The sequence below is a fragment of the Neolamprologus multifasciatus genome, unplaced genomic scaffold (assembly GCF_963576455.1).
Source record: "Neolamprologus multifasciatus unplaced genomic scaffold, fNeoMul1.2 chr03_unloc_1, whole genome shotgun sequence".
Lineage (NCBI taxonomy): Eukaryota > Metazoa > Chordata > Actinopteri > Cichliformes > Cichlidae > Neolamprologus > Neolamprologus multifasciatus.
Window position 1 is genome coordinate 60001 of NW_028181971.1, and position 16287 is coordinate 76287.

At 46.5% G+C, this 16287-nt stretch overlaps 1 protein-coding gene across 7 annotated transcripts in view; it reads right to left on the bottom strand.

The window, feature by feature from the left end:
- The window catches only part of LOC146490498 (protein NLRC3-like), a 50608-nt gene that overhangs the window by 12126 nt on the left and 22195 nt on the right, over positions 1 to 16287 (bottom strand). For 5 of the 7 annotated variants that reach the window (XM_085153139.1, XM_085153142.1, XM_085153143.1 and 2 more), the window contains 5 exons: positions 14404 to 14688; positions 12053 to 13829; positions 11803 to 11976; positions 11375 to 11542; positions 3118 to 3164 (listed from right to left, as the gene is read on the bottom strand). In XM_085153139.1, coding sequence (XP_085009265.1) covers positions 3118 to 3164; positions 11375 to 11542; positions 11803 to 11976; positions 12053 to 13829; positions 14404 to 14688 — 2451 coding nt within the window. Of the gene's footprint in view, positions 1 to 3117; positions 3165 to 11374; positions 11543 to 11802; positions 11977 to 12048; positions 13830 to 14403; positions 14689 to 16287 lie in introns of those variants that run through there. The other 2 variants (XM_085153145.1, XM_085153146.1) reach the window with 2 other exon arrangements.

Below are 16287 nucleotides of genomic sequence, written 5' to 3' on the forward strand. Positions count from 1 at the left end.
TGTCCATTTCCTAATTACTCCCCTGTGTATTTAAGCCCTGTGTTTTCCTGTGCTCCCTGTCGTGTTGTACCCTCAACTTGCTGTGTGTTCATGATTTCCAGTCCTCCTGCACCTCAGTTTAGAGTTTTGTTTGCTTTTGTGAGTTTTATTTTATGTTGAAGTTTTGTTCCAGCAATAAAGCTGCATTTTCACTCGAAACCTCGTTTCTTAAGAGTCCTGCATTTTGGGTCCACCACTCGTGCCTGCCTGCCACACAGCCGACCATGACAGAACGACGCGACCATAACCTGGACCCAGCAGGCTCATCTCGGGAGAGTGATCTCGCCCGCGTCATGGGCCTCATAAAGCGAATTTCCCACACGAAGGATATTAAGGCAATGGCGATCGGATTAAATGCTATCGGAACAATCCTCGAGGGAAATTCACATCTCCGCCAACTTAAGGGATTTATGAGCTTAATGGACTCCTGGGCTCCTGCACGAAGCCCAGGAGGTTCTTCAGGCTCGGGAGCTAGCAGTCTTTGCTCGTTCGCAGTACTCCACTCCGAGGCCTCCGCAGCAACAGCAGCAGCAGACGGAGCTCGCCGCGAAGCAGTGTGAGCTCCCTGCAACACAGCAGCAGCCGAACACGGAGCTTTCTGCGACACCACAGCGATCACCGTGGCAGGATATCAGCCCCTTGCCGTGGCCACAGAGTGAACTACCGACTCCGGTCTGCTCCGGCTATCGCTCGCCAGCCTCTTTCCTTGCGGCCATATGGTCGCAGGATGAGGAGTCTGCCTCTCCGCCATTGCTGTTCTCCTAATCAGTCTGTACTCCCACTTCCAGGAGGAAGCGGCACCGGCGCCATCACCATTCCTCGCTACAGCTGCACTCCAGCCCCTCCCCAGAGCAATCAGCAGCTGTGAGTAACCACGACAGTTCTTCCCGCACTCTTTCTGGGCATAACAATAAAAAGGACTATGTTTCTTCTGCTCCATCTGAGCCTGTTAACCCCGTATCAGCTATCCCTGAATCAGCTAAAGCTGCGGCTTCCACCCCAGAGACAATTAACCTAAGCTCTGAGAACATTAAGACTGTTCAGTGTGCACCCAAATGTTTTGTTTCTTGGACTACTGACACTCATTTGAAGACCTCAAGTGGTAATGTTGCAGATATTGAAACATTCTTCAGGGCCTCCCCAGAGTCTGAGTGCCCTCCCTCAGCAGACTCCGGACCGCTAGAGGCTAAAGAGCCAGCATTTCCCGAGTCATTTAAAAGCTCCACTGAGGTAGTGCGCTTAGCTGCCCAGCCAGAAGCTCGCTTAGCTGCCCAGCCAGAAGCTCAGCACTCCGCGGCTCCCACGCCGCCACCTGCCTCATCCGCTGGGGGTTCTGGAGAGCCCGGCCAGCACTTCCCTGTCTCCGCTGGAGGGCCCAAGGAGCCCGCCCAGCAACCTGTCTCATCAGCTGGGGGTCCGGGAGGACCCAGCAAGCACATCCTCATGTCTGCTGACGGTTCTGGCGAGACCGTTCAGCCACCACCATCTCCAACACCTGCAACCTCCACACCGTTGCCTGCTGCAGCAGCTTCATCCACACCGCCGCCTGCAGCAGCAGCTTCACCCCCACTTGCAGCGCCACCGTCTCCGGCTTCCACGCCGTCACCTGTAGCTCCATTCTTGTCTGCACCAGCTTTGGCTTCACCTGGTCCAGCTTCGGCTTCATCCACGGCGTCGCCTGGTCCAGCTTCGGCTTCATCCACGGCGTCGCCTGGTCCAGCTTCGGCTTCATCCACGCCGTCGCCTGGTCCAGCTTCAGCTTTGGCGTCATCCACGCCGTCGCCTGGTCCAGCTCCAGCTTCAGCTTCATCCACGCCGTCGCCTGGTCCACCTTCAGCTTCATCCACGCCGTCACCTGGTCCACCTTCAGCTTCATCCACGCCGTCGCCTGGTCCAGCTTCAGCTTCATCCACGCCGTCGCCTGGTCCAGCCTCTGCATCATCCACGCCGTCGCCTGGTCCAGCCTCTGCATCATCCACGCCGTCGCCTGGTCCAGCCTCTGCATCATCCACGCCGTCGCCTGGTCCAGCCTCTGCATCATCCACGCCGTCGCCTGGTCCAGCCTCTGCATCAGCTTTGCTTGTTTCAGCTTCTGCCTTGTCTGGCCCTGTGGTTGCCATGCCACCATCTCGTCCACGCCTAGCACAGCCGGCTTTTTCGTGGTCGTCTCCTCAACATTGCCGGCCACTTTCAAGGCCTTTGGTTGGACATCATCGCCATCAAGGGCGGCCCCCTGAACGAGGCCGTCGCCGCCACACACTTTGGCGTGGCCGGCCTCCGGACTTGCTCCGTCACCTTCGCAACTGCCTTCCGCGTGGCCGGCCTACGGACTTGCTCAGTCACCGCTGCCACTGCCTTCCGCGTGGCCGGCCTCCGGATCTGTTCCGTCACCACTGCCTTCCGCGTGGCCGGCCTCCGGATCTGTTCCGTCACCACTGCCTTCCGCGTGGCCGGCCTCCGGATCTGTTCCGTCACCACTGCCTTCCGCGTGGCCGGCCTCCGGATCTGTTCCGTCACCACTGCCTTCCGCGTGGCCGGCCTCCGGACTTGCTCCATCACCACTGCCTTCCGCGTGGCCGGCCTCTGGACTTGCTCCGTCACCACTGCCTTCCGCGTGGCCGGCCTCCGGACTTGCTCCGTCACTACTGCCTTCCGCGTGGCCGGCCCCCGGACCAGAGCTGTCGCCGTTGCCGTCCACACGGCTGGCCCCCTGAACTCTTTCTACGTTGTCACCGCCGTTGCTTTCTGCACGGCTGGCCTCCAGACCAGCTCTGTCACCTGGGTCACACTTGGTAGGCCCTCCGACTGTTTGACTTATGAACTTTTGTGCCGGCAACCTCCGGGTCAGCCTCTTGAACTGTTTGATCTGCTTCCCATGCTCCAGTGTTTTGGTTGTTCTGCACCTCAGTTTAGAGTGAACGAGACATCGATTCACTGATCCACACCTACTATGCTGGCCACTTGGTTATGGTGTTCCATGTATGCCTTGCCTGCTAGCATCTTGCACCCTGCTGTTATGTGCTGGATTGTCTCAGGAGCATCTTTACACTTTACAGCTCTTTATTTAAACATACTTACACTTTTTCAGACCTTTCCTTAACCATCGGACTCCACCAGGATCAAATCTAAAATGAATTGAGGAGAAGGATGTAAGCATAAAAATGAACTGAATGTCAGAAAGTGGTGAGTTATTATCTAAGTCTGAAAGCTTTTCATCCATGGAAGTTTGTGATTAGCATTAACATTGGTTTTCAGTGCTCAGCGCGGATTTCCACTCCCAAACTTGACTCGGGCAGCTTCTATGTATGATTGTAAAGTAAGCCATTATCAGCAGACTTTAAACTAACAAAGCATCTATTATAAATGGCAGAATTTAAACTCAGGATGGATTTGTATGTGCAGGTGAGGTCTTAGCTGTTTTTCAGGCTCCCTTCTAGTTATCAATGATAACTGCTATAATTACATCCTGTTGAGAACCAGGCACTCCACCTCACTTTTAAAGTCACATTCTTTGATTTATTTAACAGTCTTCTGTTTGTCTGTGTTTTATCAGCTGGTGCAAATGTTTTAATATAATAGTCTCTAATAGAAATTGTCAGGAAGTGACTGTGTGTAGGCTGGAGTGGAGCCAAACGCAGGACTTTCAATACCTGTCTCAGAGTGATGCTGAAAAACTAGTTCATGCATTTATTACTTTCAGGCTGGACAACTGTAATTCATTATTATCAGGAAGTCCTAAAAACTCCCTGAAAAGCCTTCAGTTAATCCAAAATGCTGCAGCAAGAGTCCTGACAGGGACTAGAAAGAGAGAGCAGATTTCTCCTGTTTTGGCTTCCTGTTAAATCCAGAATTCAAAATCCTGCTCCTCACATACAAGGTCTTAAATAATCAGGCCCCATCTTATCTCAATGACCTTGTAGTACCATATCACCCTATTAGAGCACTTCGCTCTCACTCTGCAGGCCTACTTGTTGTTCCTAGAGTATTTAAAAGTAGAATGGGAGGCAGAGCCTTCAGTTTTCAGGCCCCTCTTCTGTGAACCAGCTTCCAGTTTGGATTCAGGAGACAGAGGCTTAAAACTTTCCTTTTTGCTAAAGCATATAGTTAGGGCTGGACCAGGTGACCCTGAATCCTCCCTTAGTTATGCTGCAATAGATGTAGGCTGCCGGGGGATTCCCATGATGCATTGAGTTTTTCCTTTCCAGTCACCTTTCTCACTCACTATGTGTTAACAGACCTCTCTGCATTGAATCATATCTGTTATTAATCTCCGTCTCTCTTCCACAGCATGTCTTTATCCTGTCTTCCTTCTCTCACCCCAACCAATCACAGCAGATGGCCCCGCCCCTCCCTGAGCCTGGTTCTGCCGGAGGTTTCTTCCTGTTTAAAGGGAGTTTTTCCTTCCCACTGTCGCCAGGGTGCTTGCTAATAGGGGTCATATGATTGTTGGGTTTTTCTCTGTATCTATTATTGTGCGATCTACTGTACAATATAAAGTGCGTTGAGGCGACTGTTGTTGTGATTTGGCGCTATGTAAATAAAATTTACTTGAATTCAATTGAATTGAATACTCAGGGATGAACTCAAAGAGCTGACTATATTAACAGAGAGTCACAGGGCGGAATAAAACTATACTAGGACTAACTGAGACTAAGGAACATGGAGATACAAAAACTATACTGGTAATGAACTAAAGCTAAGACACAGGGAGGCACGGGAAATCACGAGGAAACACACACAAGTCCAAAAACAAAACGTCCACAAAGAAAACACTGGAGCACAGGGAGCAGTTCTAAATATTTTAGGGGGCCGGAGGACGGCAACACAGGAGTCCAAAACAATTCTGTTCAGTGGGTTGACCAGGAGGCCAGCGACAGAAATGAAGCAGTTCTGGAGGCCGACTACGCCAAAGGTACCGGTGACGTGGAAACAGTTCAGGAGGCTGTCATGTAATTAATATATTCTTAGTGCTTATTTTCTGATTATATTTTTTATGTACTTTAATAATGAAGGTTTGTAAAGCAAGGCCACTTTTGACTCACAAACTAAGTGCTCAGCCAGACTGGAAAACAGGAAGTTAGTGTAGAGCTATACAAGTATATTAATAAATACAGGAAGCCAGACAGAAAAGAGGAACTTGTACCATATAAGGAGTGTTTGTATCGAAACTGTGTGACGTGTAAAGTACCAAAATAACACCTATATGAGACACAGTTTATGATTCTAATGTTAGAGATCCTGCAACTGGCGTTTGGGCTGTGCAGGGGTCTCTCTCTTCCGGAAGATGATTGAATAAAAAGAATTATAAATGTTTTGACCACTATGAGTCGGGTTTTCTCTGTTCTATCATGGGGATCAAAGAATCGGGTTTTAATAAGGCCGACCGTGCGGATGGCAGCGGTGGCAACGGAGCAGTTCAGGAGACCAACCGCGAAGCCAGGGGCGACAATGGAGACTGACTAGGACCGCAGGGTGGCCACATGAAAGGCAGTGGAAGGCAGTGGCGGCGCGGGCAAAGCAAATCCAAAAACCAGCCATCTGGAAGGCAACGGCGGTGGACAAGCAGTTCAGGAGGTCGATTATGTGGAAGACGGCGGCGATAGAGCAGGTACGAAAGACTGTCGGACCAGACAGGGCAGGACCAGATGAGAGCAGCACTGCAGGTGACGGCGAGGAAGATGCAGTTGGTGAAGCAGGTGGTCCCTCGGACCCTTCAGCCAAGACAGGAGATGGCTGAAGCAGCCCCTCGGACCGGAACAGAGGAAGGCTGCTCAACGGGCCCCTCGGATGCTCCAGCAGAGGCAGGCTGCTGAACGAGCCCCTCGGACCCTCCAGCGGACACTAGGAAATGCTGGCCGGGCTCCCCAAGACCCCCAGCGGGAACAAATAGCTAAACTAATGGTTGAATACATGGTGGAGCTATGTATTGGGGAGGAGGCTAAACTGGTAACTGTGCTACAGGCTGAGCTGGTAAAGCCCATAGCTGAAAAGAATGTAGAGTTGGTGGTGGTGTAGGTTCTCCTGAGTCTCCTTAACCTGAGTTAACCAGCTGGACGGACTCACTAGAGCCTCCAGTGAAGACTGACACAGGTGTAGGTCCCTGCTGGACATCAGCCACTCCCACCCAAGGAGTAGGTACGGGTGCGGAGGTGATGGTGGAAACCAGCGTGAACGGAGAGATGACGGCCTGTTTCTCATTCTCTGACCACATCGCTGCCAGAAAGGAGGCAGGCGAACAGGTTCATGGCCAGTGTTTGAAGGAAGAAAAATCATGCGACAGTGACGTGGAAATGCCTTTCTGCTGTGGCATACGCTGCTGCTCCTGCTAAGAGGTGATATCTGTCTGCTACTGCTGTGCGGCAAAGTCCCAGGCTTGTACCACCCCTCAGGCTTTGCGCAGATTGGCGTTCAAGTAAATAAATAAATAAATAATTCCACTGCAAGTTCAGATAGAGGGAGAGGAGGTGGAGGAGGTCGACACGTACAAGTACCTCGGGCTGTGGGTGGACAACAAACTGGACTGGTCATGCAACACGCAGCACCTGTATAAAAAAAGCCCAAAGCCGACTGTGCTTCCTCAGGAGGCTGAGGTCTTTTAACATCTGCAGGAAGCTCCTGAGGATGTTTTAGCAGTCTGTGGTTGCTGGAGTACTTTTCTATGCTGTGGTGTGCTGGGGGAGCAGCAGACTCGTCCAGGCTGGAAAAACTGATAAGGAAGGCTGGCTCTGTGGTCGGCATGAAGCTGGACACTCTGGTGACAGTGGCAGAGAAAAGGACATTTTAAAAAAAGTGCTGGACATTATGGACAATGCTGCGCATCCTCTGCACACGGTTATAAACAACCAGAGGAGTCTGTTCAGCGACAGGTTGCTTCTCCCAAAGTCAAGGACCAATAGCCTTAAAAACCCCTTTGTCCCACACACCATCAAACTGTTTAACTCTTAGCCGGAGGGGAGAGGGAGGGGAAACAGGAAGACAAAGGGGGGGGGGGGGGGGGAGCTAAGCTGTAGTGCTCTTATCACTGTGCAATATTTTTTTTTATATTTGGCTGTCCAATAATCACTGTGCAATAGACTCACAACAGTTGAAATGTGCAATTCACTTGTACTCTTATTTATCTTATTTATATTCTGTATTCATATATGTGTATATATGGTGTATTCATGCTCATCCTTACTCTCTCACTCCCCTTTATTTGGTAACTCTGTAAGATGCAACTACTGTCGGTGCTGTGCTACTGCAAACTGAATGTCCTGGAGGAACCCACCCGAGGGAACCATGATAACAGGGTTTTTGCTGTTTGGAGCTGGCTTGGCCCTGGCTTATTGGAAATTGAAGAAAGCGACTGTTCTTACTGAACGAAATATGGGAAAGATCTTGGAGGAGCTCACGGTTCTTAAAAGAGAGATAGACCTGGAGACCAGTGATGGATCTTAGGACGGCTGAAAAATGGATGCAGTTCGTTCGCCCTAAACCAGCTATCTCGATCACTAATACGGCTATACCCCCACCCCGACAGCACCAGCTGCTTGAAGGTTGACGCCGAGGAGAACAACAACATTCTTCCAGGAAATACGATAACGAGAACAAATGGACTCTCTGCCCTATTCCTCAAGGCCACCCGCGTAGGCTGCGGACTGTTGATCTTTGCCTAACAGGCGAAAGTGCAGTTTCTCTGGCTAAACTCAGGACGCTTGTCCCTTTTCAGGGTCATGGGGGGCGATGGACCCTATCCCAGCTGTCTTAGGGCGTGAAGTGGGGTACACCCTGGACAAGGTCGTTAGTCTCTCGCAGGGCTAACACATAGACACAGACAACCATTTACACTGACATTCACACCTATGGGCAATTTAGAGTTTCCAGTTAACCTATCCCCACTAATTTTATTTTTTCACTCCACATAAAATATATTTAAAAAAAGCAACAATTGCAGTAGACACACTGGCACATTCATTAATATCACACTCAACTAACTGTGCTTTATCTTCCCATTGCACTGATGGGTGGACAGTTGTCAGGTGCCTGTGTAGGTTGTTTGTGGCTCTATATGATACCCTTTTTTTGCAGCCTCTACACTCTGCCTTTGTATTGTCAATTAAATTGAAATAGTTCCAGATTTTGCTTCTTTTCTTGGTGTCACTCATTTTCTTTACTATACCTTTCTAATGTAATGATGTTGTCTCTTGTTGTTGCCCCTAACCCTGCTCTCTATCTCTGTCTCTCCCTCCTGGTCTGATCCTGTGCTACTGCGAGTGTAACTACCACCCCTCCCCTCTCTGTGCAAACACAAGGCTCACATGTGGCGTGAATCAAAAAACAGTGTGAAAGAGAGGGTGAGAAAAAAAACCCTCCTCCCATCTCTAAGAGCTGTTTTGTTCGTGACCTTCGATATTATGCCGGAGACAGAGCTTAAAACAGAACACACGGGTGAGTGTGAGGGTACGACGCCTCAGCGAGCAGGGGACCACTAGACACTAAATACAGAAGGTACAGAGGGCAAAGAGGGAACAAGTGGGAGACACGGCTGAGGCTAATTACACGTGACAAGGCCAGGGAGAGTCAAACCTGGACCTTCAAGGTAAAACAGGTGTGAGGAATTAGAAATTATTTTGCTGCTATTGTTAATAATCATCATCATTACCATTGCATTAAAAATACAATCTGCAGCATTGATATTGTATTCAGATGTTTAAACATTTTGGTACCCAATTAGACTTTATTACAGGTGCAGTTATAACCACTCTAAACTGTTGAGTTAAATCTATAATCTAAATGCTTTTGAATGCTTGTTATAATCTTAAATGTGTATGTGCTGGCCTTCTGTCTGGTTGAAAAGGTTACAAGTTTCAGCTGGTGAAGGGAGAGGTGAAACTGAGTGCATTTCATGCTGACACACTCACACAGTGGATAGAATAATTTATAGGTGAGAGGTTAATCATGTTTGCTCGTAACTCTAAAAATTGTCTCTGCAAAAAGAGGAACAGTTTGGTTTTCCAGACGAGAAGTGAAAGTCAGAAGGCTGACAGGAAGCATCTGTCGTGGAGACGGAGACAATGTTATTTTAAACTGTGTTAAGTCATTGTGGTTTTGAAACCTATGTATGACCTGTATCTGAGTGACGTTGAAGGGGCGTATTAAATTTAAGCCCTGAAAGGTATAAAACACCTGCTTATGCTCTGTAAGTCAGGGATCGGCGCTGTCTGCATACAGTGGCGGTCTTCCCACGCGTGTCATTAAAATCATCGTTTGACTCCACCCGGCCGGATTAGTGTTGTTATTATGGAAGTTGATTACCTCCTGTATCCCTCCTCAATATTGAACCTAACACAGGAAATACAATCAACAGAGGGCATGGACTTGATACTACGCAGAGGGGACATGGAGTACAGGGACAAGAGGGACACGAGGAGCACAGGAACCAAAACCTAAGACCTAGAAGAATAATAAGAATAAATAAGAATAATAATACAAAATCAAAGCACTGGGTCACTGACTGTGGCAGAGTTGGTCTTACCACTGAAGGAGCAACATCTCTCCAGCTATTCAAACCAAAACCTGTTCATCATCTTATGTGTGCCTTGACCTGAAGAAGGGCTGTGACAGGTCCAAACTTTGTCAGTAAGCACACAGCTCAGTGACTGACTTTCAAAGTTGAATACCAATGTGATCAAATTCCAGCATTAAATGACTACTCTTCTATCTACTGTTTTTAAGCTAAACATAATGATTTAAATGGACTCAAATTTTCATTCCTCCTCTCTGAATTCATGGGTAGGCCTAATTTGATAGGCCCTGAAAGTACCAGGTTCAAATTGTCCTACCAGTAATTCACCACCCCTACAGTTAGGGAATGTTACCAGCAGGGAAACTGTCTTACTGTTTTTTTATTAACTGATATTTTTCCTTTATTTCCTCCAGTGTCACCAACCAAAAGAATCAAGTGGAGTAAAGATGAAATCCAGGCTGTGGCCGCTGTTTTTTTCCTTTTACTTACTTCCGAAAAGAAAACCTAATTTCTGCCGTTCAATACTGAACAAATTTAAACTTTTGCAAAATGCAAAACGCTCAGCTGTGTCTCTAATAAAACCTCTGTAACTTCAGAGGTAACATTCATATGTTGATTAATGGTTTTCTTTCGTTTTTAATGTACTGCAGAATATAAAATCCCAGGCCTGGAAAATCACCTTCATGTTTTTCTGTGTTTTATCTTCAGCTACTTTGACACAAAGGCATCTGCTGTGATGTTCACACCTTTGATAAAGTCTTGCGTGTGTTAGCTTCCTTTTTATAGATACAAAAATATGTAAATGTACTGATCTGAATTATAATATTTCTGACTGTCGAAATTTTTCAGATTCAAATCGAATTGAATCGAATTGAATTGAATTGAATCGAATCGTTGATCGCATTGATTCGGGACCTTGTGAATCGGAATCAAATCGATTCTAGAAATCAATGACAATACCCAGCCCTACTTTTAGCACACTTTAATTTACCGGCAGGAGCTTTGCAGCTCACAGCCACTGCACACACACTGCACAACAACAGTCAACACAGACTTTAAGCCTCGAGAGATGTGATTGCAGATGCCATGCAGGTGCGTCTGCCACCCCTGCAGCAGCACTGCACACCCTGCCACATACTGGCTCAAATGATTAAAATGAGTTTTTATCTTTTTGTGAAAAACTCTTCTGTTGGGTTGAAATTAGTTGACTATTGAACAATACCCTATTCATTTGCCTTGAGAAACTCTTGGGTTACTTCTACAGTATGCTTTGGAACATCCATTTGAGCCATGTCTGCTTGGTTTTTGCAGCATTTGAATGCAAGAAGAGTATAGCCTGTAGACTTAAAAAAAAATATTGTGCTACTTCTGTGAGCATTTGTCAATAAATACTAGTGACCTGGTTCCACTAGCAGCCATACATGTCCATGCCATATTTTTTTACTGCCATCAAGTTTGACTGACCATGGGTTTTTCACTCTTCATACTTTTGTTCCCATTATTCTGCAACAAGTTCTTCTGTCCAAAGAAGTTACCAAAGTTCCCTCAAATTGTATTCAGTCTAATGATGATTTACTTATTCCTGAGCCTCTGAAAATGGAGAGCTTTGTATTTTTTTAAATTCTCATTGTCAAATATTAATTGTATAATTTTGCTTAACTCTTGACACTTGGCACTTCAAGCATGTTTGCTGTTTGATTCAAAATAAACTGTGTTTGTGTAGTGAGTTAAAAATACAAGAAATGTCTTTGCGGATGAGGCCAAAGTATAAACACAAATGCAGCTGTGATTTTTCTCCTCCCTGTTTAAAATAAACATGTTAATCTTAACCTCAGAGACTCCAGTTTACAATGTGGACTCTCCAGTGCAGCTGACAGCAGTTTTTCTCCTGAATCCTGCAAATTGTTGTTACCCAGATCCAGCTCCCTGAGATCAGAGGATTGAATAACTCTGATCAGAGCTCCACAACTTCTCTCCGAAAGGTTACAGCCACTCAGCCTTAGGAAAGTTATTGAATAAAAGAAATAGATATAAGAGTTAAACATACATAATGAAGCTAATCTGATGAATACAAATAGTTACCAAAATATAGCCTATACAATACAATGGTGGCACATTAGGTGAACTGCTGTCATATTACAATTAATCTAGTATTTACACTGAAAATTTAGTAAAGCATTAAATCATGTTTCATATTTTCTTCCTAAGTGGGAAATATCACTCAGCTTCAATGTGAAAAAAAATAATATTACCCATACCTGAGAGTTTCCAGTTTGCAATGTGGACTCCCCAGTCCACAACATAGAAGTTCCACGCCTGAATCCTGTAGGTCATTGTTGTTCAGGTCCAGCTCTCTCAAACTACAGGAGTGGTACCGGAGAGCTGAGGACAGAGCTCCACAGCTTCTCTCTGAGAGGTTACAGTCACTCAGTCTGAAAAGGCAATGACACATTTATAGATCTAGCCATAATTTGAACAATGTGTAAGCCCAGCTATCACTGTACTCACAGAGCTTTGTTGGAGGCTTTGACCACTGGCAGCAGCCTCAGAAGAGCCTCCTCTGAAGCAGAGTATTTCTTCAGGTCAAACACATCCAGATCTTCTTCTGATGACAGTAAGATGAAGACCAGAGCTGACCACTGAGCAGGAGACAGATTATCTGTGGAGAGACGTCCTGAAGTCCTGTACTGTTGGATCTCCTCCACTAGAGAACGATCATTCAGTTCAATCAGACAGTGGATCAGATTGATGCTTTTCTCTGCAGACAGATCCTCACTGAGCTTCTTCTTGATGTACTGGACTGTTTCCTGATTGGTCTGTGAGCTACTTCCTGTCTGTGTCAGCAGACCTCGTAGGAGACTCTGATTGGTCTGCAGTGAAAGACCCAGGAGGAAGCGGAGGAACAAGTCCAGGTGTCCATTTGGACTCTGTAGGGCCTTGTTCACAGCACTCTGGTAGAAGTGTTTCTCTGCAGAGGTTGTTTGTTGTTCTTCCAGCAGATTGAGTCCAGAGTTGATGAAGGTCAGATGGACATGAAGAGCAGCCAGAAACTCCTGAACACTCAGATGGATGAAGCAGAACACCTTGTCTTCTTTCTGGTACAGTCCGCTTTCCTCTTTAAAGATCTGTGTGAACACTCCTGAGTACACTGAGGCTGCTCTGATGTCGATGCCACACTCTGTCAGGTCTGATTCATAGAAGATCAGGTTTCCTTTCTGCAGCTGATCAAAAGCCAGTTTTCCCAGAGACTCCATCATCTTCCTGCTCTCTGGACTCCAGTGTGAATCTGTTGCACGTCCTCCATCATACTTGATCTTCTTCATTTTGGCCTGAACCACCAGAAAGTGGATGTACATCTCAGTCAGGGTCTTGGGCAGCTGTCCTCCCTCTCTGGTTTCCAGCACATCCTCCAGAACTGTAGCAGTGATCCAGCAGAAGACTGGGATGTGGCACATGATGTGGAGGCTTCGTGATGTCTTGATGTGGGAGATGATCCTGCTGGCCTCCTCCTCATCTCTGAATCTCTTCCTGAAGTACTCCTCCTTCTGTGGGTCAGTGAACCCTCTGACCTCTGTCACCATGCCAACACGGTCAGGAGGGATCTGATTGGCTGCTGCAGGTCGTGTGGTTATCCAGAGGCGAGCAGAGGGAAGCAGTTTCCCCCTGATGAGGTTTATCAGCAGCACATCCACTGAGGTTGACTTTCCAGGGTCAGTTAGGATTGTAGTTTTGTGGAAGTCCAGAGGAAGTCGACACTCATCCAGACCATCAAAGATGAACACAACCTGGAAGTCTTCAAAGCTGCAGATTCCTGCTTCTTTGATTTCAGTAAAGAAGTGATGAACAAGTCCCACCAAGCTGAACTTTTCCTCTTTCAGCACATTCAGCTCTCTGAAAGTGAATGGAAATATGAACTGGATGTCCTGGTTGGCTTTGCCTTCAGCCCAGTCCAGGGTGTATTTCTGTGTTAAGACCGTTTTCCCAATGCCAGCCACTCCCTTTGTCAGCACTGTTCTGATTGGTTCATCTCTTCCAAGTGTGTCTTTAAAGATGTCTTCTTGTCTGATGGTTGTTTCTGGTCTGTGTGGTTTCCTGGATGCTGTTTCAATCTGTCTGACCTCATGTTCATCATTGACCTCTGCAGTCCCTCCCTCTGTGATGTAGAGCTCTGTGTAGATCTGATTCAGAAGGGTTTGGTTTCCTGCTTTAGCGATCCCCTCAAACACACACTGGAACTTCTTCTTCAAGACAGACTTAAGTTTACGATGACACTTATGAAGATAATCTGAATCAAAAAAAGGAAAAAAGAAGGAAAAATACAAATCTGGTCTGAAGGAGCTATGTGATGTACTATATAAATAACAACATTGAAGTGTCATAATGTTCCCCACTGCTATGTTATTTAAAGAAGCATCTGAGAGAGATTCAGTAATTCACATTTAATTCTTGTCGTAAATTACAATGGCGAAAGATAATGTAAACCCTTTCTGGCCACAATTTACTTTATTATATGTAAATATGGCATTTTCTTCATTAAACATTTAAGCCAAATGACTGCTATCTTTTCTTTTTTAAGGCAATCCGTTTGCATGGTTTTTAAAAGTAAAGAACACTTGTGTTTAATTAAATACAGCTCACATTAGATCTAAGTAGTTTCACAGGTTTATGATGATCATCAAAATTCCTCCATGTAGTTTAGAAAATACATTTGCAGGCATTTAACAAATCCAAACATTCGTCGTAGAATGACGTTCTTGCCCTCTCCTTTTTCTTACAATGAATTCTGAGGTTTCACTTTAACATCTCAACAAACTGCAAGGTGACCATTTTTATTCATGGTCTATGATGCATGACCTCACCTTGTTGAGCAGATGGATCAGAGTTAAAACGCAGCTGAGAGAAAAGGTATCTATCTTTGGTCTCAAGATGTCTGATCATTATCCTGCATGCTTCGTCTCCTTTTTTCCTCACTGTGTCGATGAAGCTGCGTGCCTTATCTGCTCTGAGTGGGTTCCCCTCCAGTATCGATTCTTTCTCCGACTTATTTAAGACACCATCACTTACAAGGGCCTCAAGGAGCAGTTTAAGGATTTCTATTGTTACCCTCCAGACAAAGGCTGACCGCACCCTGGCAAGCTCCTCCTCTACAGGAAGAAGAAAGAGACATAAACATGCTTCTCAGTCAAAATCATGTGAAAAATATTCTAACTTTGTTGAATTAACACTTCATCATCTCATCAATAAATACTGAATTTTAGGGTGTGTGGGGTTAAAATGATGCCAGCTTAAAATGAAACTGAAGAAAAAATTGAAACTGAAAAATAATATTGTAACCGATACACAGATGATCTGTATTGCTATAGACTATATAGCTACAGACGGGCAGGTATACAGGTATACTATGAACAAATATACATATATCCCGATGAAGCACTGTGAGGTAAACAGATCTACAGAGTGCTATGAAAATATCTACAGTAGTGGAAGCATTGCTCTCTGAACAGACTATAACAGTGTACACACTATAACAGAGACTACACCATGTCAGTGTCCTAAAACTACAGCAGTAACCAACGTGGTGAATGTTGATAATGATCAAGGTCACTGGGAGGAGTGTAGAAGGGTTCAGTGAGTGTGGATGGAAAGACTCAGCGGGGACTTAGTTCAGTAGGGTGACAGCTGTGTGGGAGGAGCTCTTCCTAAACCTGCTGGTTTTAGTCTGAAGGCTCCTGTAGCGCCTCCTGGAAAGGAGGAGCTGGGGGAGTTTATTGGCAGGATGAGAGGAGTCCCTGAGAATGATGCGTGTTCGGCATAGACATCTCTTCCTGTGGACATCCTCAATGGCAGGAAGTGGAGTCCCTGTGATGGGTTGGGCGCTGCAGTGCCTTGTGGTCAGCAACAGAGCAGTTCCCACACCAGACTGGACACAGTTGGTCAGGATGCTTTCTATCGTACAGTGGTAGCAGTTACCCAGTATGTCATTAGACAGGTGGTTCTTCTTCAGGGTCCTCAACAAAAAGAGGCGCTGATGGGCCTTCTTGACCAGGCTGGAGGTGTTAGTTGACCAGGACAGATTCTCAGAGATGTGGATCCCCAAGAACTTGAAGCTAGAGACCCGTTCAACAGCTGTGCCATTTATGTAGATGGGGACATGGGGGTCTCTCTTCTCCCTCCTGAAGTCCACAATGAGCTCTTTGGTTTTGCTGGTATTCAGGAGGAGGCACAGCTAGGTGCTTTACCTCTTCCCTGTAGCAGACTCATCGTTGTCACTGATGAGACAGTCACCGTGGTGTCATCTGCAGACTTGATGATGGAGTTGGATCCATACTAAGGTCTGCAGTCATAGAGGAACGGGCTCAGCACACAGCCCTGTGGAGTGCCAGTGTTGAGTGTGATGGTGGTAGAGCTGTTATGGCCTGACCTTACATGCTGAGGTCTGTTGGTCAGAAAGTCCATGAGCCATGATCAAGGTGCAGATGGAGTTGTTGAGTCCAAGATCCACAAGTTTGGTGATCAGCTTGGAGGGAAGAACTGTACTGAATGCTGAGCTGAAGTCAACTAACAGCATTTTTGCATAAGTATTCTTGTTGTCCAGGTGTGAGAGTACACAGTGAAGAGCTGTGGATACAGCAACCTCTGTACTCCATTGTTTTGATTGGCAAATTGGTGAGGGTCCAGTGTGGGGGCAAGCATGTCTTGAGGTGCATGTCCTGTAATGCATCAGGGCCAGCAGCTTTTTGAGC